We start from the raw sequence: 20,895 nt of genomic DNA on the forward strand, positions 1-20,895 counted from the left end.
CCAGCCAGTGCAGGATGGTTTGGTTGATGGTGCTGAACAAGACTTGAAGATCTAGGTGGATGAGCGCAGCTATTCCATCTGTATGGATGAATAAATAACTTTTGTTAAGGGACATGGCTACAGTTCATTGGATGGGCTGCTGCCACACTGAAAGCTATCAGGGAGGTTATGAAGTAGTATGTATCGCTAGTGTGGCCAAGGAACACTCTCACTTGCATCTAGCCTAGAAACGACAATGTGAACTATACGTGCCAAACGTTGGCATCGTGGGGATCTACCAACGTTTTCTTTAGCAATGGAGTTTCTATTGTTTTTTTCCAGTCGCCATGAGAGCATGCTGGTAGAGAGTGATTTATCCACGTAAGTTGGAAAATGAGACTCCATTATCTATTCTGGAAGTAAAAGCATTATTTGTTTAGGATCTTAGTTTTCCGTACCCTGGAAACAATGTTACTTTTTATCAGTCAGACACTGAACCGCATATGATATCTGTGAAAATAATAAAATTAAAAACAATAACTTCTCTGCTTTAAATCCTTGTCTTCTAAGAAACCTCTTTTAAACAACATGCAATAAAAGCTTGTCATATATACAGTTAAGTACACATTTATGTCAGCCACCAGACCATTTGACGTTATCTGTATATCACATGTATTACGTATTAACAATATTTATTTTTAGAGATTACATACCACATAACAACGATTGTTCAAACCACAGACCCAAAGAGGAAAAAGTGCAATCTTAAGAATCCACAGATATGGAACAGTAGAGGTGGATGAAACCTTTACTTAAAATTTCTCTAAAGTGCTAACCAACAAAAGATAAGAATCAGTGCGGCTATTGGCTAAATGAAATACTAGTAAACCAGAGTGCAGATAAATGCTACCTTTGTTTAATTAGCAAAAAGACACTATATTGAAAAACAAGTGATGATCTAATTTGTGGGTGAGCGCTCCTATAAACTTCTCTATTATAAGCAAATTGTTTTCATAATTAGCCAACGAGGCAAGTTTGTCCAGGTATTTATTACACGGGGTACATCTCTCTCTACATATATCTATCAGCTTGCAAATTAATGTACTGGAACTTGTGTCATGCAATGTTGTCTCCTACAGCCTCTTCTCTGAGCATGCTGAAGTGGGATGATGGTTAGAGGTGCTCACCACAGTGGCCCTAGCAAGCATTCACTGCATGCGCATGCTGGCCTACTCCCACTGATGATGCCTGTATCATCTCGCCACTGGCACTCTGCCTATCAGCCATATTTATCGTGTCTAATTTACAGCAGACATGCTAGCTGGCAGCAGCTCATTCACAGCTACACACTTATGCAAGAGCTATTGGCTTTGCCAATGTGTTTTAGCCATGTTGTACACCAGAGTGGCTGCTGTTCAGCATAGTTAAAAGTTGGTGGATAGAGGAGAGTTGAGTAGAGTGTCGTAGAGTGGAGTGGCACAAAGTGTCATGTATTGGGGTGGCACAGAGTGACATTACGTAGATTGGTGTACAGTGGAGTGGCTTAGAGTAGAGTAGACTGGTGTACAGTACATTGGCGTAGAGTACAGTGCCATAGAGTGGACTGGCATAGAGTGTAGAGGCATAGAATTCAGAGGCGTACAACACAGCATCGTAGAATGCAATGGTGTAGATTGGAGGAGAGTGAGTAGAGAGGTACAGAGTAGAGTGGTGCAAAATAGAATATAGTGGCATAGAGTAGAGTGGTACAGAGTGGAGTGCTGTAGAGTGCAGTGGCATCGAGGAGAAAGATCCAGAGTACAGTGGGGTAGGGTTCAGTGGCGTAGAGTGCATTGCATAGAATACAGTAGTGCTGAGTAGAGTACTGAAGAGAGCATTGGCGTAGAGTGCAGTGGCATAGAGTAGAGTGGTGTAGAGTGCAGGGAGGACAGTGGTGCAGAGTAGAGTGCAGGGGTATAGAGTGCAGTGGCATACGGTTGCGTGGAGTGGCGCAGAGTAGAGTGGATTGGTGCAGAATACATTGGCTTATAGTGTTGCAGAGTATAGTGGCATAGAGTGCAGAGGCATGGAATTCAGACGCATACAATGCAGCATCATAGAATGCTGTGGCATAGATTAGAGTGGTGTATAGTAGTGTACAGTGGCGTAGAGGCGCAGTGGTGCAGAGTAGAGTGGCAGACAGTGCAGTGGTGTAGCATACAGTGGCGTAGAGTGCAGTGGTGCAGAGTAGCATAGTGTACAGTGGTGTAGAAAGGTGCAGAGAGGAGCGGTGCAGAGTGATGCAGAGTAGAGTATAGTGGTGTGGAATAGCGTAGAGTGCAGTGTTGCAGAGTAGAGTGTTGCAGAGCAGAGTGTCATAGAGTGCAGTGGTGTAAAGTGGCGTAGAGTGCAGTTGTGTAGAGAGCAGTGGCAAGGACTACAGTGGTGCAGAGAAGAATGCGGTGGTGTAGAGGGCAGTGGTTTAGAGTAGAGTGCAGTGGCATATAGTGGAGTGGCGTAGAGTGCAGTGCTAAAGAGTAGACTGTTTCAGAGTAGAGTAAAGTGGCGTAAAGTGGAGTTGTGCAGGGTAGAGTGAAGTGGAGTGATGCAGAGTAGAATGCAGTGGTGTAGAGCAAAGTGGCGTAGAGTACTGGGGTAAAGTTGTGTAGAGTGTATTGGCACTCTACGCCACTGCACTGTATCAGTGGCGTAGAGTGCAGTGTTGCAGAGTGGTGTAGAGTGGAGTTGTGTAGACCTTTCCTCTACCCCCAGTATCGAGCCAGATTGTCACATGAATTGCCCTCTGTCTTTGAATGCACAGTTTAGTGCCATGATAAGAACAAGATATACAGGCCTGTTTACTGAAAGAAGCACTTGTGGAAGAGTACAAGGAAAGGTAGGGTGAAAAGGCTTTGCTCCTTGGGAGGGCCAAACTGAACCTGGACAGCCTAAAACAAATAAAGCCAGCAAATAGAAAGCCAGAAAATGTGAGTTACAAATCACAAAGCCAATAGTAAGCAACGGGCAGAATTCATTCCCTAGGAACCTTCCTGAATGCCCATAAGATGTCTTTAGCACACTGAAAAGCTGCACTATCTGGTTTGCTAAAAATTGACTGATTCTGCAAATTAAAATTGGTCTTGTCATTATTTCAAATGTACCCTGCCATTACATTTCTGAACCCACTGAATTTCTCTTCTAACACACTCCCATGGCACCGGAAGTGGAGGCCAGACAGGTGCCCAAAACCAAAGGCACGGATCTCAAGTATAGGTGTCTCCTTCACTGATGTGAATAATAGCTAAAATAAACATAGCATCTGGATGTTGACTTTTAGATTTTCATTAGAGCAGCTCTACAAATAACACCACAATGTTAGCATTTATGACCAGTTATCTCTGCCTTATTGAAGAGGCAAATTTACCAGTCATTAACCAACCTTGAGGACTACACAACAGGGGTACGTGGGGCAAGCGGAGCTGCGATTCATAAGGAATATGCTACTTACCAGTATGCATCTGTTCTTGGCATGTAGAGCTGCAGAGTTGTACACTTAGCATAGATCGCCATCTGGTGTTGGGCCCGGATGTTTGCAGTTTGTTTTTCTTCTTGGACAGTCTTTGGAAGTCACGAGTTTGGTGACTCCTCCTTCGGTCCGTACTGCGCATGGGCTTCGGCTCCATCCTCAGATTGTTTTTCGCCAACAGGGAAATGATGGAGCTTGGTAATCACAGTGAGAAACCCATGTGTGTTGTATCTAAATAAGATGTACTGGAACGGATACAGGTAGCCGGGGAGGCGGGTGGGCGTGTACAACTCTGCAGCTCTACATGCCAAGAACAGATGCATACTGGTAAGTAGCATATTCCGTTCGAGGCATATGAGCTGCAGATTGTACACTTAGCATAGATTATATAGCAGTACCCAACCTTAGCGGCGACCACCGGTATCCGTTGCAGTGGTTTGAAATAGTGTCTTTAGTACAGCCTGGCCCACTCTAGCTTGCTGCTTGGAATGCACATCTACACAGTAATGTTTTGTGAAGGTGTGCGGTGTAGACCATGTGGCTGCTTTGCAGATGTCATCTAAGGGTATATTCCCTAGAAAGGCCATAGAAGCCCCTAACTTTCTTGTAGAATGGGCTTTAGGCGGAACAGATAATGTTCTTTTTGCCTTTTGATAGCAAATCTGTATGCATTTTACAATCCACCTAGCTATCCCTGATTTAGAAATGGGGTTGCCTTTATGTGGTGGAGAGAAGGAGACGAACAATTGTTTAGTCTTCCTGAAGGGTTGCGTTCTTTGTATGTAGTATAGCAAGGCCCTTTTTACATCGAGTGTGTGTAAGGCCCTTTCTGCAACAGATTGAGGTTGCGAGAAGAAGACAGGTAATTCCACCGATTGATTGAGATGGAAGGGGGAAATGACCTTGGGCAGGAACTTCGGATTTGTGCGAAGTATGACCTTGCTGTGATGTATTTGTATGAAGGGTTCCTGTATAGTGAACGCTTGTATTTCACCAACCCTTCTAAGGGAAGTGATAGCTACGAGAAAAGCTGTTTTCCAGGTGAGAAACTGTAGCTCGCATTTATGCATTGGTTCGAAGGGCGGACCCATTAGTCGTGTAAGAACTAAATTTAGATTCCATACAGGGGAAGGTGGTGCCCTGGGAGGAATTACTCGTTTAAGGCCTTCCATGAAGGCTTTAATAGCGGGCACTCTGAAAAGTGATAAATGCTGTCTGTTTTGTAGATAAGCAGCGATCGCTGCTAGGTGTAGGCGTATGGATGAATATGCCAGGTTACACCTGTGAAGATGGAGCAGATAGCATATGATGTGCTGTATGGATGCATCTAAAGGGTTGATTGTATTGTTACGGCAGTAAATAACAAATCTTTTCCACTTTGCGGCATAGCATGCTCTAGTGGTAGGACGTCTGGCTTCCATGATGATGTTCATGCAATCAGGGGGAAGGTTAAGGTATCCGAATTCTAAGATTTCAGGAGCCAGATCGCCAGGTTGAGCTGAGCTGGGTCCGGGTGCCTGATTTCTCCATGGTTCTGGGTTAGGAGGCATGGGGATAGGTGCAGTTTTTGATGTGGTACCACTGACAGTTGTAGTAGCGTGGTGTACCACGGCTGCCTGGCCCACGTCGGAGCTACCAGAATGAGTGTGAGGGAGTGCTGTTGTAGCTTCCTGACCACTAATGGAATTAGTGGGAGAGGTGGAAAGGCGTATGCAAATCTGCCTGACCAGTTCATCCATATCGCATTGCCCTTGGACAATGGGTGTGGGTATCTGGCGGCGAAGCTTGGGCATTTTTTGTTTTCGTGGGTGGCGAAGAGGTCTATCTGAGGATGCCCCCACTGTTGGAAGAATGGCTGAAGAACTTGTGGATGCAGTTCCCATTCGTGTAGTTGTTGCGTTTGTCTGCTGAGCAGATCTGCCATGGTGTTTTGTACGCCTGGAACGTGTTGTGCCAGGAGGAAGATGTTTTGGGGAATTGCCCATCTCCATATGCTCTGGGCTAAGCGGGAGAGCTGGGGAGAGTGTGCCCCCCCCTGTTTTTGGATATAATACATTGCAGTCATGTTGTCTGTGCGAATGAGGACTGCTTTGCCCGAAATCTGTTTTTGGAAAGATTTTAGGGCTAGAAAGATCGCCAAGAGCTCCAGATGGTTGATGTGGAGCGATTTTTGCTGTGGCGTCCATAGACCTTGCATTGTGAGGTGTAGGAGGTGCGCTCCCCAGCCGGAGAGCGATGCGTCCGCTGTTAGAATCACCTGAGGAACCGGGTCCAGGAACGGCCGCCCTTTGGAAAGGTTTGTGGTGTTCCACCACTGCAGAGAGTGATGTGTGCGGCCGTCCACCAACACCAGATCTGTCAGCTGACCCTGGGCCTGGTTCCACTGTTGTACTAGGCACTCTTGAAGTGGACGCATGTGGAGTCTTGCATGGGGCACTATAAAGATGCAAGACGCCATCATTCCTATGAGCTTCATGAACACTCTTGCTGGAAGAGAGTGTTGGGGAAGGAATGTTTTGCGTAAGGCTTGAATGCTTGTGATTCTGGCTGAGTTTGGATAGGCAATACCTTTGGAGGTGTCTATAGTGGCCCCGAGATATTGCTTTGTGTGAGATGGTATGAGGTGGGACTTTTGGTAGTTCACCGTGAAGCCTAGCTGGTGGAGCAGTTGATGGTGCTGTTTGTATGCTGCACGCATTGGTGGTAGGACGCGGCTTTTATCAGCCAGTCGTCTAAGTAAGGGAAGACGTGAATGTGTTGACGTCTGAGGTGTGCTGCTACTACCGCTAGGCATTTGGTAAACACCCGTGGTGCGGTGGTGACCCCGAAGGGGAGAACCGTGAATTGGTAATGTTGCCCGTCCACCACGAACCTGAGGTATTTCCTGTGAGAGGGGTGTATTGGAATGTGAAAGTATGCGTCTTTCAGATCCAAGGTTGTGAGAAAGTCTCCCTGACAGAGGAGCGGGAGGACTTGTTGTAGGGTGACCATATGGAAATGGTCTGAATGTATGTAGGCATTTAGAGGCCGGAGGTCCAGAATGGGCCTGAGGGTCCCGTCTTTCTTTGGTATTAAGAAATATAGGGAGTAAACCCCTAGATTTTGCTGATTGATGGGGACCTGCTCTATAGCGTGTTTTGGAGGAGGGAGAGTACCTCCTGTTTGAGCAGTGTGGAATGTTCTTGAGACATTGGACGGTGCCTTGGTGGGATATTGGGTGGGGTAGATGTTAGCTCGAGACAGTACCCTGACCGAATGATTTGGGTCACCCATTTGTCCGATGTTATGGACTCCCATGCGTGGATAAAGTTTTGTAGTCTGCCCCCGACCGGGGTGGAATGGTCTGGGGGGAGCGGAGGGAAGTCATTGTGTGGGCGGGGTGGCAGAACGGGTGGTGTTAGTTTTGCCCCTGCCCTTATTGTTGTTGCCTCTGTAACCACCCCTTTGGTAGCCCTTTGAAAAGGTATTTTGAGGAGGGGATTTGTAGGAGGTAGAGGTGCTATCGGTGGAGAAGCCTCTGCCTGTGCCACGAAAGGAGGAGCGTCGAAAGGAACGTTTAGAGGCTTGTTTTTGGAGTGCCCCCATAGACTTTGCTGTGTCTGTGTCCTTTTTCATCTTTTCCAACGCTTCGTCTACCTTGGGCCCAAAGAGAGTTTGTTGGTCAAAGGGGTGATTGAGTATGGACGCCTGGACTTCAGGCTTAAACCCTGAGATCCTGAGCCAGGCATGGCGACGAAGCAGGACACTGGTATTTATGGCTCTAGAAGCAGTGTCGGCTGCATCGAGGGCACACTTAATGGAGGTGTTTGTAATTAGTTTACCCTCCTGTATTAGCTCATGAGCCCTACGCTTGTGTTTCTCGGGAAGGTGCTGCATAAGAGCCTCAAGTTCGTCGTAGTGTGCTCTGTCATAGCGCGCAAGTAGCGCTTGTGTGTTTGCAATGCGCCACATGTTTGCAGCTTGAGAGGCGGTGCGCTTGCCAGACGCGTCTAGGAGTTTGGATTCCTTGTCTGGCGGTGGGGCTTCTCCTGAGGACTGGGAGTTAGCCCGCTTTCTAGCTGTAGAGACAACTAGGGAATCTAAGGGAGCAGGGCCCTTAATGTATGCAGGGTCTGTGGGTGCCGCCTTATACTTTTTCTCTATTCTAGGGTTTAGTACCCTGGCCCTGACAGGGTCTTTGAACACCTCTGCGGCATGCTTGGTGACACCCTTAAGCATGGGTAAAATAGAAGTGGATTTGTCCTGTATGTCAAATGTATCCAGTAAGAAGTCGTCTTCCACTGGTTCAGTGTGCATGTCCACCCCATGGTAGTGTGCTGCTCTCTGCACTAAATGATGGAACCCTAAGGAGTCCTCTGGAGGAGACGGCCTGGATGGGTATAGGTCGTCCTGAGGTATATCGGGTACATCAGGGTTATTGTAATCCTCCCACGGGTCTGGGGTCCCCGGTGGAGTGGGATCCATTGGGGCGTCCGCCGGGTAATTGTCCGGGTCCCCGTCATCCGGATCTGGGGACGGGGTCGGAGAGTAATGAGGTAAAGGTGGCGGAGACCTGGGAGGGGGAGGGGGTGGAGGAGGTGGAGGAGGTAGGGGAGGCGGTAGTGGGGAGGGCACTCTGAGGGGAGAAGTAGCAGAGTCCTTCCGTTTGGGCGGTGGAGGAGGAGCCGGAGTATCAAGGCGTCTTTTCTTGATAATTAAAGTCAATAGCCCAGTCTTTGGATCTTTGGACAGAGTCTTTTGTAAAGGGTCTGGTGTAAACAGAGCCAATGGTGCCGAATCGTCCGTCGGCACCGGTGATTTCGGAACCGAGGGCTTCGATGGTTTGTGTGCGCCATGCTTTTTTGGGGCCTCCGGTTTTTTCGGCGTCGAAGGAGTTTTCGGCGCCGGAGCGTCGGTGCCGACAGATTTGTGTTTGTGTTTGGTCGGCACTGAGAGTCCAGGCTTCGGCACCGGTGGCTTCGGAGTCGAGCTGGATATTACTTTCTTCGGTGCCGGATGCTGTTTTTCGGCACCGGGCGTCGGCTGGCTCGATCCCGAGCTGCCGTGAGACTTTGGAGGCTTCGACACCGGGCCCGAAGGTGGGGTGATAGAAGCTTTGGTCTTGGTTTTGCCCAGGCCGGCAGGCGAGGGAGTAACCTGAGTCTCTTTGGTTTTGGGCGCGGGGGTGGGAGGGGGCACAGTACTCACGACCCGCTGCGCCGGTGTGATGTCCTCCACGTCGGAGTCGTCGGCCTCGGAAGCGCTGACGACGTCTTCCTCCTGCTGGGTGTGTATTTGCCCCGAAGCTTCGGCGCCGTCTCCGAAGATGTCCGGTGGAGCTGCAGACGATGAGTGCGCCATGGTGCGTCGAGCTTTTCGATCCCGGATGGTTTTCTTCGATCGAAAAGACTTACAGGCGGGGCAGTCTCTGACCTCGTGTTCTGGAGAGAGGTAAAGATTACACACCCGATGGAGGTCGGTGTGGGGAAATTTAGACCCACATTTTGGGCACTTTTTGAACGGAGTCCTTTCCATCGGCCGGGACCGGAGTCGAGGAGGGCCCGAAGGCCGGTGCCGATGTACGGGATGGAGAAAGTGCCGCTTCGAGAAATGAAGATGATGATGAAGAAACTCGAAGAAACGAGGATTTTCCGTCGAGGCTGGAACCGTAGAAGTTCGAAGCCGGAGCACGAAGTATCACATCCGAGCCCGATGGCGGAAAAAAACAATCTGAGGATGGAGCCGAAGCCCATGCGCAGTACGGACCGAAGGAGGAGTCACCAAACTCGTGACTTCCAAAGACTGTCCAAGAAGAAAAACAAACTGCAAACATCCGGGCCCAACACCAGATGGCGATCTATGCTAAGTGTACAATCTGCAGCTCATATGCCTCGAACATATTGTTATTCCATTTAATATTCAGATCATAGTAAGGATAACAATCTTGAAGACCAGAGTTTCATCTAAGCCCCATGTTTCAAGGAGATGGCTGACACTGAGTGACTAGAATGCAAATGTAAATGCTTGTAGGCACCACTAGTCAGTGTTCAGATGAAGCTCATTGTGTGAACACGGTTAAACTGGCAGGCAGAGTAGACAATACATTATCCTTCATCTCTGATTTCTTTCTTTCATCTCTATCCCGAAACAAGTGCCCCGGATGTTAGTACAAGTCTGCCGGTCAAGGAAGCAAAATTTGGGAAACAGCCTTTACACCGCAACCGTTACAACGCATGCATTTACCCTACCCCCATGCCGTTGCAACGAAAAAGGTGTGTAGCAGTGGGTAGAAGGTGTTGGGATTTAACTCCAACACCTTCCCTACTGTTGCACACACTGGAGTTGGAACAGAAAATTAATATATTCCAACTTCTAGCGCTCCCCTGACAGCAAGTCGAGGTAAAGTTTGGCGTTGCAACGGCATGCGGGGTAATGGCATGCGGTGCAACGTCACATAACAGCAAAATGTCATATGCCATTCTATTAATATTAACAATTGCAATTTTATACTTACTTAAAGCACACTAAAGCCTTAGCATTATTGCCCTTTCTATTGCAAATGTGTTTGTGATGTGTATAGAATGTCAGATGTAGAACTTTAATTGTGGTTGCCCCAGAAAACGTTTAATAACGTTGCATGCCACATCTAAGTTCTAACGCAAAAGACGTCCACGTAGAATAACACACAATCACTTTACCTTTTGTAGTATTGTTCTTGAAATTATCCAAAAACTCATCTAGGAGCTGTGACTGATTTGGGGGTGGCAGAAGGACCTTTGGTTCTTCAGGGATGTCACTTCCTGGCCAGGATGCCGGCAGCGCATGGACACTATTCCCCATTTGTAAAGTGAGCATCACACTTTTCTCCGAGAATAACTCTTCCATTCTTCGAAGGTCCAAGTCAGGTACAGGTTCGCCATTTAGAGCAAGAATTTCATTTCCCATTCTTAGGCCTGAGAGCAAGAGAGACATGCAAGCAGAGTAATTCGCTAGAAAACTATAATGCACGCCATACAGTGCAGCTAGCCTATCATGCTATTCAAGGTATGTTTGATAATCACACAAAACAACTGCATAGCCTCACAACACCACCAGCTGTTGCAATATGCTAAAATTAATGGTTTATCAGTGTGTCATCGTGGGTAATTTTTCCAAAGTCCCTGAAATATGATATAGATATAAAGACCCAACCTGCTGCTCGGTTCAAGTTGTTGCTGGATACATTTCCCCAGCAAAACTAAGACAGCATCAAACATGTATTTTGTTGCTGAGGAAACCTGCAGTCTCTGCCTGTCATTTGACCCTCAGCAAACTGCACGAATAGTGAGGTATAATGCTGTGGGTTAATCTCATTTAACCACAATACAGAAGCCAACAAGCAACATGTCCCTTGCATTATCTTTGTGATGCGGGGTGAGCTGTAAGATGTGATCATGATATGAGGGAAGCCTGAATTGTCTACCAAATGTGACATCTCTAATGGGCTGCTACAAAGGAATTTTGAATTGTTTTTAAAAACCTTCCATGGTTGTAAAAAGGCAGTGAAAGAAAGGGCCGCCAATGCACACAGCTTACATTTAGTTTTTTACAATGACGTTCTCATTTACATAGTCACTCTGGATTGATATTCTGATACTGATTTCACTTTTCCAGACCAAACATTGAAGAGATTTCACATGTGAATCTTATATCAGCAATCTAAGTTTGGCTAAGTCTAATAGAGGCAAAGATTACTCTTTCTCAGAGATGCTTCCTATCACCATTTTATTGTCAAGCCCAGGGAAGCCCTCCCTCAGATTTTGGGGGTTGTTACATCTGTTGCTTTTTAATATCAGTTGAAGCCGCAGGGCTTTGGAAAGCTTCCATAGACCGCTTCCAAGGCCCCAGGCCAATGAACACTAAACAATAAACTGCATCTTATCCTACAACATGGTTTCACGTTGAGCAACACAATAAAAGGTTTTTTTTACATATCCAAAAATACAATGTTTGGGAGAGTTTTCCTTGAGAATGTATACTCTGCCTTAACTAGGGCCTCTTCAGAAATGCACATGCTTTAGGGTGATCTCCGCTCTTTTTATCGAATCAAAACCCGGAATTTTGAACTCCGTTTTGAGATAATGCCTATTAAACGGGTCATGGCCACACTTGCTCAGTAAAGTGGCATGACTCCTGAATGAAGGTCTTATTAAAGGATTGTCCTGACTTTATGTCAGAGCACTAGGCTGCCAATGACTCTGTCATAATATTAATAACTACTCACTTGTAAGAGAGTGGCAGTATGACTGGATAGCCAGGTCAGTTGCTTAGGGATCAGTTACAAGAACCATGCAGCAGAATAAAGCATCTTCCCTGTTTTGGGCATGTCAGGCAGCTTAAAGGCTCCACTGGTTTCTGATATTTGAGCTGCAGAAACCAAGTCTTAGTAACATTAATATAACTTTGCAATTAATTTAGCATCTGCTGTTTGGTAAATACGATCCACACTAACATTTCAGCATAAATGACATGTCCAGGAACGCTCAAACCGATAGATTTCAGTTACCACTTTTTGTTTTGTGTCTATTGAGACACGAGCCATTAAATAAATACCTGTGCCATCTTTAGATTAACAATGGGACTAATGAGGAATTCACTGCTTTACACATTCCCTAAAACCATACTTAAGACATCTGGTAGCCTAAGCTTCGAATAACATGCATGGAAAGCCTCAGTAAGAGTAGATGGAACTGAGCTGACCAGACCATATTGCCTACATATTTATCTGTGAGTATGTCTGCACACAAATACTCATTTAAGCAGATGCTTTTCGACAGGCTCTGTACCCCTACCTCCCTGCAGGACATTCTGGTGTACTACTGCAGATGACGCCCTGGAAGTGAACTACACTGAACTAGTTGATGGGATGTGGATTAGGAAAGAAGGGAGAGCTGATCATCAACAAAGATGTTCTTTGCCATCTTTCATTTTAGCTGGCAAAGGATTAAAACCAGTAGGCACAGGAACTCCATCACTGAATAATAAAACTGGGGATAGCTTCTGGAATTTCTGGACCTGCTTCTTTGGGGAAATTGCCTTTTAGATGCAATTGTCTCTGGGAGCCTGAAAGATGACAACATATGAAAGTCTTGAAACCAGAAGTGGCTGCTGACCACAGCAACCCTGAACAAAGGGGAGCAAAACAATGCACCAGAACTGGATTTTGGAAAAGCTACTTTTTACCACTGTGAAACTCTTAAAAATCTGCCTCGAACTGGGTGTAGAGTCTAAAGGACTGCCATCAAACCAGCATGGTAATGCTAGGTGGTATTTATTAAATGCTCATATGCAAAAAGCTACATGTTGCAGGGTGAGGGGGCGTTCTTAAGTGCTGACAGGAACCTTATCGCTGATTAAACAGAACCATTTTAATTGCTTTAATAAATTATGTAAAGAGGACAGACAGCATTTGGTTACAGGAAGAGAGTACCAAGTTCTTGTTGCGTTGATAAAAAAAACCAGACCTGTTGCCAAATGCACAGTTCTTGGCTTAAGAGTTGAGGGACCAATTGAGCTAAAAGGGGGTATCTCTGAGGCTTGTGCCAAGTGAATTTAGTGGCCAGGTAGTCTGAAAACAATTAGTAGACCGCTCTATGGACAATAATCATTGCCATAAAAATATAAAATAATCCTACTGTGAACAGTCAAGAGGTTTAGCTGTCTAAGGAAGTATAGTCTGATCTCATGAGACCACTAATCAGGCTAGCGGATGGATTTTGAACAAGCTGGAGACGTCAGAAAATCTTCCCAAGGCTAGCAAGGTAAACTCATCTCAACAAGCATCGCATCATGATCTGACCCCTAGAAAAACCCCCATATGCTTGGACCATGGCCGTATTCATACATTCAAGCTGGATGTTAAAACTTGACTCACATCTCCAATTCATTGTAAGCTGCTGAATCCCCATTGATCCTATGAAACTAGCTCATACTGGAAGGCTCCACAACTAAAAATGTATAAACCCACTGATTACTATTTTAATGTTACAGCCTGCGAACTATGCTATTTGTCGGTGTTTTTTTTTTTACTACCAGGCAGTTTCTTACATCAGCCTAGTAGGTAAATACCACAACCTAAAATAGGGCCTGAAATACTGCTGAGATTAAAAGGTTGAGATGCTATGTGCTGGAATAATAATGGTTACTTCTGAAACTCACAGATTCTTTCTCATTGAGTATGTTTGGAATCTTTGGGGGTCTCCCACTAGAAGACTTTGTGACTTTTTCTCAGGGGTGGCCCTTTGCTAAGGCGGAGGGGTATCACCCCACTGCTTTTTAGAAGTGTAAAAAAGGAAAAATAAAATGATAATACCACAATGTTATTATCATTTTGTTTTTCATTGCAAGCCAGGTTGGGGCAGGGTTTACATCAGAGGGAGGAGGAAATATGTGCACTTCAGTGCGCATGACAGTATTGCACAGCCTGGGTGGAGAACATGCACAGGCTCCCACTCCCTGTCTGAGCACTGAACCATTTCAATCACAACACTGCTGTCATGCTGGTGACAGCAGTGTCTTGATTGACTTAGGGAAGCCTGTGGGCTTCCTGCTTCTGGGAGGAGGGACGACAAAGGAGAGACAGTGGCTGTCCGCAGGAAAGTACTATATTTAATTTTTACCCCACCATCCCCTCAGCTCCACCATCCCAGTTCCATACCAGTCACCACTGCTTTTTCCAGCCAAGCGAAGGTGACCGCAGCAATGGTGTTTTTCTGTGAACAAGGTATTCTCTGGAGGAGAACTTGGCAGGGATCAGAAACTAATTTTACTTAGGTCAGCAAACCAACCACCAACAGCAATAAATACTGATAACAGCCAAATTAAAATGGAGTCAAAATTATATCTGAGTGGTGTATGTGTGACCATGAAACCCTGTTATATGCCACAGAGCCATTCCCTTGGGAGTGCACCTCTGATCTACTGTCATGTAAATCAGAACGGACACTATCACTGTGATTTACTAAATGGTGAATGCAAATGCAGACGCAGAAGAAACAATGCTGGGATCAGAATCTATTCTAAAGTACGAGTAAATAGAAATCAAATACACGTTTAAAAAAAACTACTAGTGTGAAAAACAATACATTTACTACATACCTTCCTTATGCGCCAGTCCATCTGGAAGAACTTGTCCCACAAAAATGTGACTAAGATGCTTATGTTCGTTCACCTGGGCAGTCACAGCAAACCCTGGAAGCACAAGATGGGAAGTGTTTAACTGGTTATCAGGTCCCAAGCAAATGCTCAGAAAGCACCGATTATTCACACATAAAATATTTGCAGCATTCCTAATGCTTTAGATTTCTTTTTCATGAGGTACATTTGATTGAATGTTATACCTGTAGCAAGTGGGTGTATAGGTTGATAGGTTTAACTATCTGTCCCTTGGAGTAGCAGGAGTGTCCACTGGGTGAATTTACCTACATAGGATATTTGACAGGATAAAAGGCGTTTGATACTACAGGCCTTCAGCAGCAGTGCTCAATCTTTTTTCACAGGTATGCAAAAACCTGGGCTCGTATTCTGACATAGAGCCACACCAATGACTCAAAAGCTCTCACACTCTTTACTATTTGGACAAATAAGATGGTGGGCAAACTCTGACACTGCTACCACAATAAAAACAAGTTAAAGGCCAGAACAGAAGCAATCGGGCAGGAGAAGAGAGCTGGGCACTTCCAGCACACACGGTCTGAGACAATAAGTTTAGGCAGTCACCCTCAACAGGTTGACGACTCGCTCCACATACACACTACCTATGAAAAAGATAAGATAAATAGACCGCCCACTTAACTCATTAATAATTAGGCTTTCTTCAAAATAAAGTATTTACCTAGAAGAACTGACAACACTAAAAACTACATTTCACTGTTGCATTTAAGTCTTGTACGCAATGCCTTTAGGACATATAAGATGTCTAACACGCATCCAAAATTCACTCTACATAACAGGAGTATTACATTTATAAATCAAATTAGAAACAAGAAAACCATATAGAAAAAGATATGAACTGTGCACGTGCCATCATCATCTGGCATTAGAGCCATGTGAACAGCAGGAGAATCCATCTTAAAACAATGAAACCCCAAGAAAAACTGCAGAGAAGCAATCAGCTGACCTTTTCATCAATGCTTTTTTAATGTCTACAATTTAAATTCAAGTCATCGTGACATTTGTGTGCTGCTAATAACAGTAATCGCAGAGATGTCTTCACTCGGAGGTGGAAATAGAAGCAAATGTGTCGCAACAACCCACAGAGTTCCTTTATCAAATTTTAGTGATAGCACCTTAAAGGAAGGACAACCAAGGGGGAAGTAAAAATAGAGAGAAATTGTCACTGGAGGCTGAAGTGGAGAAAGCATCTGTCCGCAGGCTGAAAGAAGACTGAACTGGTGGCGTGGTACCAGAACACTAGAACTAAAGTACCATCTGACACTGCTGAATATTGTTTGAAAATATATCGTCCCACTGAAAGTAATAGCTGAAAATATATACCCAATAATATTTCTGTCAGATGATTTTTTTAACTAATGATATTTGGCCATATCACATGATGCTGCACACCTTCACTGTGTTTGAAGGACTGTTGTACACCTGCTGGCAGAGGGGGGATATTCTGCATTGGTGTGTACACGGAAAATGTCCATGCAGCGCTTCATATTAGTTTACTAGTTGTGGCAATGGGCCATAAAGGCCTTGGGTGAGGACACATCATGAGAGGCGTAGAGACCCTGCTTACATTTAAAGACAGGCAACAACTGCCAAGCATTCATCAAACTACACAAGTGATACACACAGTGATTCTCTTGGGACAATATAATCCGTAATATGAACAGTAATTGGCAGAAAACACAATACAGGTCAGGGAGCTGATAAACGTGCAACCCTGGCCACTGTCCATATTGCGATCAATATAAACCCTGTGAGTAACCTATTGCAATGCCAAGAGACGAAGGCAAGAAGGCCAGCTTTCCCACTGGCCAGTCCATGCCCACAGTCACGGGCATAACACAATTCTAGTACTGCAAGTAAAAGACAAACAGTCTGGCCTGGGGCACAGGAGGTATAATGGGGCTAGACTGTATATGGTGTAGGCTTGTTTAGCCCAAGCCTCCCCTACATCTCTGGCCATCAAACAAGTGAGTCCCTACTGCTGTCCAAGACGACAGAGAAGTTTGCATTGCAGACACTTGTGTTTGAACTCTTCTGCTAGTATGAGAAGGGGAAACAGCGTTTACAAAGCTGTCATTACATCGCAAGACTATTACGACACGGTCGTTACAACGACCGCTTTGTTAGTATGCGATGCATTTATATCGCAATTCATTACGACTTGCTGTAAGGGGCGCTGAGGTATTGGAAATTATTTCCAACACCTTCCCTACTGTTGCGCAAACTGGAGTAGGAATAGTAAATAATACTATTCCTAAGTCCAGTGCGCCCCACAGCAAGTCCCTCTAATGACTTGCGATGTAATACATCGCGTTGTAATGTACTATATTCATGAGAAGTGTGTACTGTGCCAGCATGCCTGCTTGTAGGATACATGTGGAAGCTGAAGCTCTGTGGCCAAGCTCTTCCCATGGTCCCAGCATAGTCTATCCTCACACATGTCCCCATCAATGTGGTAATAGCTGGGCTAGCCCTAGTACCACATGTACAAGTATGAAGCACTCTAGTCACAAAACAAGGATTTCTCTGTAATCCTCCTACAGAGAAGGCCTGCAAGGAAAGCATTATGTTGGGCAATATCACAATCAGCAACAGGCCTCAGCTGCTTTTGGGGCCCTGAGATAGATGCAATACGTAGCACAACAGACAAAGCAAGCTATAACAGAGTAGCTATACAAAAGAAAATATACAGTGAAAGGAACATAAAGAAAGATAATTGTCTCTTCTGCGAACAATGTTTGTACAAATAACTGCTCCAATTTTACATTGCACGCTTTTTACATTTTGCGGCTTCGTTTCGCTATGCCTTTGTGGCCTTTGCACTAGTAACACACTGCGTTTCAAACAGAAATAGTATCATGGTTTGTAAAACAGCCAGTGGAAGTTGATCGAGATTACGAGTACCTTAAATGCGGGAGATGCCGAAATGCAGTTTCTTGCAGAGGACTGTATTGTCCTGAGAACAGGACAATACAGTCCTCCTCGAGGGCTGTCCTCACACTCATTCTCTCTCAAGTGTCAGATGACCCTGCCAATAAACTTGATATTGTCGATCACACTCTTTCTCAAGTTACTGACGCCCAAGCAGAGTTGTACCATCCTTTATGCAAATGTGGGCCTGTGGCCAATGATTTGACATGGTTTGAATATGCAGTATTGCTTGGAGTACGCGATGAACCCCTGAACATCCAACAAGCTCTCTTGAATCCACCATCACTTTTGTTTGCCTAAGCTTGAAGAGTGTCCCTCCTAACCTTCCCTTATCCTGACCTCTTCGCGCTTTCTCTGATACTTTACACATGATTCAGAGTTCAAAGAGCAAACACATTCTACATCACGATCTGCAATCTACAACCTGAGTAGAGGTGGACAAGCCGAGCAAGGCTCGAGCCTAGTTTGGGCTGAATGACTGGCTGTGGCTCTGCTCTTGACCCATGGGGCCCATCGAGTCAAACTCGAGCTGAGCCAAGCATCCCAGGCTCAATTCTTTCCCCTCCCTACTGCAGTTTTAAAAGTTAAAAACCTCCAGACGTAGGATAGTTTGGGAAAGAAATCTTACAAGGAGCTTCTCTGTTGCGTGTGACTGCAGACAAGCTGAGCTACAATTCACGCATCTCATTGAGGACTGTAGTCAAAGTCCCCTTTCTGTTGGTAACCAATGAAACTGCTTCATTGAGGTGCCGAACCCCTCGCTCTTTAGTGAATGTGAAGTCAAGGGAAGGCAGTAATGTAAACCTAACAAGAGTCAGAGGCCTTTCCATTGAATAACGTGGTTCAGAAATGACATTTTGGCATTCATGTGTATATCAAGTCAGACTAAATTAAGAAGTGATTATTGTATTTACTCTACATAGTCAATAATTACTAACAATTGCACACCAAGCATTATCCATTTGTAGTACAGGACCAGAGAAGCGGTGGCTGAGAAGCACAATGTGTAACAAGGAAAAATGCATTGAAATTTCAGCCTTTTCATGTGACCAATGGATGTGGTCTATCATCCTATGCAAATCACTTTACTTCACCGTGCCTCATTGGCTCACCTCTGGCTCGGCTCTGCCCATGAATTTCCCTGGCTTGCCTGCCTTTAAATATGATACACCGGAGCAGAAGGCACAACGCTTGGCGTTTCCTCCATGACTCGGACATGCAGACTCTAAAAAAAGAAAATACTATGGCCTGGTTTTTCAGTTTAATAACCTACCAAAAGGTGTGCTAGGCACACACACCTGCTCAGCACCTGGTCACCCTCGATGGTGATGGTGCGCTTTACAAATACACATAACACGACATATAACGACGATAAGCGATTGGAGCCCACCGACTTTTTAGGTATTTTTGGGGGGACGTTTAATATGGCACGAACTCGACCCGAAGGTATCAGAGCGCTTTACATAAGCAGGAGTTGCGTTACAGATGGGCACATTCATTTTGTCAGGCACAGGGAGATTGAGTGATTTGCCCAGAATCACAGGATGTTTGGTGTCCTTGCCGAGACTGGATATCGGTTTCTCAGCTTCGAGGTCGACCGGAAGAACAACTCATTTCCCTATCCATCGTGATGGTGGACAAACAACTCATCGTTAAATGCGGAATTCTGTGTTCCCGTCAAACCCTTCTTGGTATGCTGGTTACAGGCCAGCAACCTCTTCTTCTATCCTAGCCCATGTGTTATTTATCCCACTTTTAAAACTAGTCTGGTCTTTGGCCAGTAGATGGCAGACTAAAGTAAAACACAGAGTACCATGTCACAGACCTGCTGCAAAAGGAAACTTTCTGAAAACCTTTCCTCTTAAAGTGCCCTATCGACTATTTCTCAAATAACGAAATGGTTACTTACCAGTAGGAGTAGTTTTGTAGCTTGAAGAATTTTCTGGATTCACATGCTGTGCATTATTCCGCCATCTAGTGGTTAGGTTTGGAATTGTGTGGTTTTTTTTGTCCTTGTTTTGGTTGCTGTCGACCACCATTTGGTGCCAGGTACATCCCCTGTGTGACGTCAGACGGTATCCTGGAGGTTGACCATGGTTGACCGTGGTGGCCATCTTCTGATTCTTTTTTCTGTTCTCATTCTTGATAGTAATCCTTCAGATGGTTATTAAATAACTAATGTAGTCTTTTGCTTCCCCACCTGTTTGTTTTCCTTATAGGGCAGGCCGGGTGGGTCGTATGTGAATCCAGAAAGTTCTTCAAGCTGCAAAACTACTCCTACTGGTAAGTAACCATTTCGTTTTGCAGCGTGAATCCTTTTCAGGATTCACATGCTGTGCATCATATTATGTGGTGGTTTCTCCCGTGCCTGACCGGCTGTGGTGAAAGGAAGAACTTGCAAACAGGTGTTGAAGCACCCTTTGTCCAATTTGAGCTTCCTTGTTCATTTGTATATTCGCACAGTAATGTTTTGTAAAAGTGTGTGGAGATGCCCATGTTGCTGCTGTACAAATTGTGTCAATGGGTACATTGGCCATTAAAGCTAGCGTCGCTCCTTTCTTTCTAGTGGGGTGAGCTGTTGGTTGAATTGTTAGTTCTTTCTTGGCATAACATGATTGGATGGCTTGTACTATCCATCTTGCGATAGTTGCCTTTGTGACAGGTGATCCTGTGTTGGTATGTGCGTAGGCGACAAGAAATTGTTTTGTCTTTCCAATCTGTTCTGTTATCTGCAAATAATACAATAATACCCTCCTTACATCCAGGGTATGGAGGCTTCTCTCGCCTTTAGTCTTTGGGTTTTTAAAGAAAACCGGCAGGAGAATGTTTTAATTTAGGTGATATTTAGCTACCACTTTTGGTAAGGAATGTGGGTTTGTTTTTAAAATTACCTTATCTTTGTGGATTTGTAAGTATGGTTCTTGTATTGTTAACGCTTGCAGTTCACATACTCTTCGTAGTGATGCTATAGCAATGAGAAAGGCTGTCTTTAGAGTAATGCGTTTGAGGTCCGCTGTATGCATGGGCTCGAATGGCTTTGCCATTAGTTGAGAAAGTACTGTATTTAAGCTCCATGTGGGTACTGGAGCTGCTCTTGGTGGGGCAATTCTTTTTGCTCCTTCTAAAAACCTTTTGATTACAGGTCTTGTAAAAAAGCTTTTTCACGATTTTCCTCTTGTGTATGCTACTATGGCAGCAAGGTGCACCATTATGCTTGAGTAGTTGCTGTTGCTGTCTAAGAGGTAAGTAAGGTATGTAATAACTGTTTCTTGTGTGTTGATTGAACTGCT

General features: G+C 45.1%; 1 protein-coding gene across 3 annotated transcripts in view; it reads right to left on the reverse strand.

Moving 5' to 3' along the window:
- TIAM2 (TIAM Rac1 associated GEF 2) overlaps positions 1-20,895 on the reverse strand; it is a 336,144-nt gene that overhangs the window by 167,256 nt on the left and 147,993 nt on the right. For all 3 annotated transcript variants that reach the window (XM_085611533.1, XM_085611535.1, XM_085611534.1), the window contains exons 13-14: positions 14,600-14,692; positions 10,162-10,416 (exon numbers count right to left, since the gene is read on the reverse strand). In XM_085611533.1, the coding sequence (XP_085467659.1) occupies positions 10,162-10,416; positions 14,600-14,692 (348 nt within the window). The remainder of the gene's footprint in view (positions 1-10,161; positions 10,417-14,599; positions 14,693-20,895) is intronic.

This window comes from Triturus cristatus, chromosome 6 (assembly GCF_964204655.1).
Source record: "Triturus cristatus chromosome 6, aTriCri1.1, whole genome shotgun sequence".
NCBI lineage: Eukaryota > Metazoa > Chordata > Amphibia > Caudata > Salamandridae > Triturus > Triturus cristatus.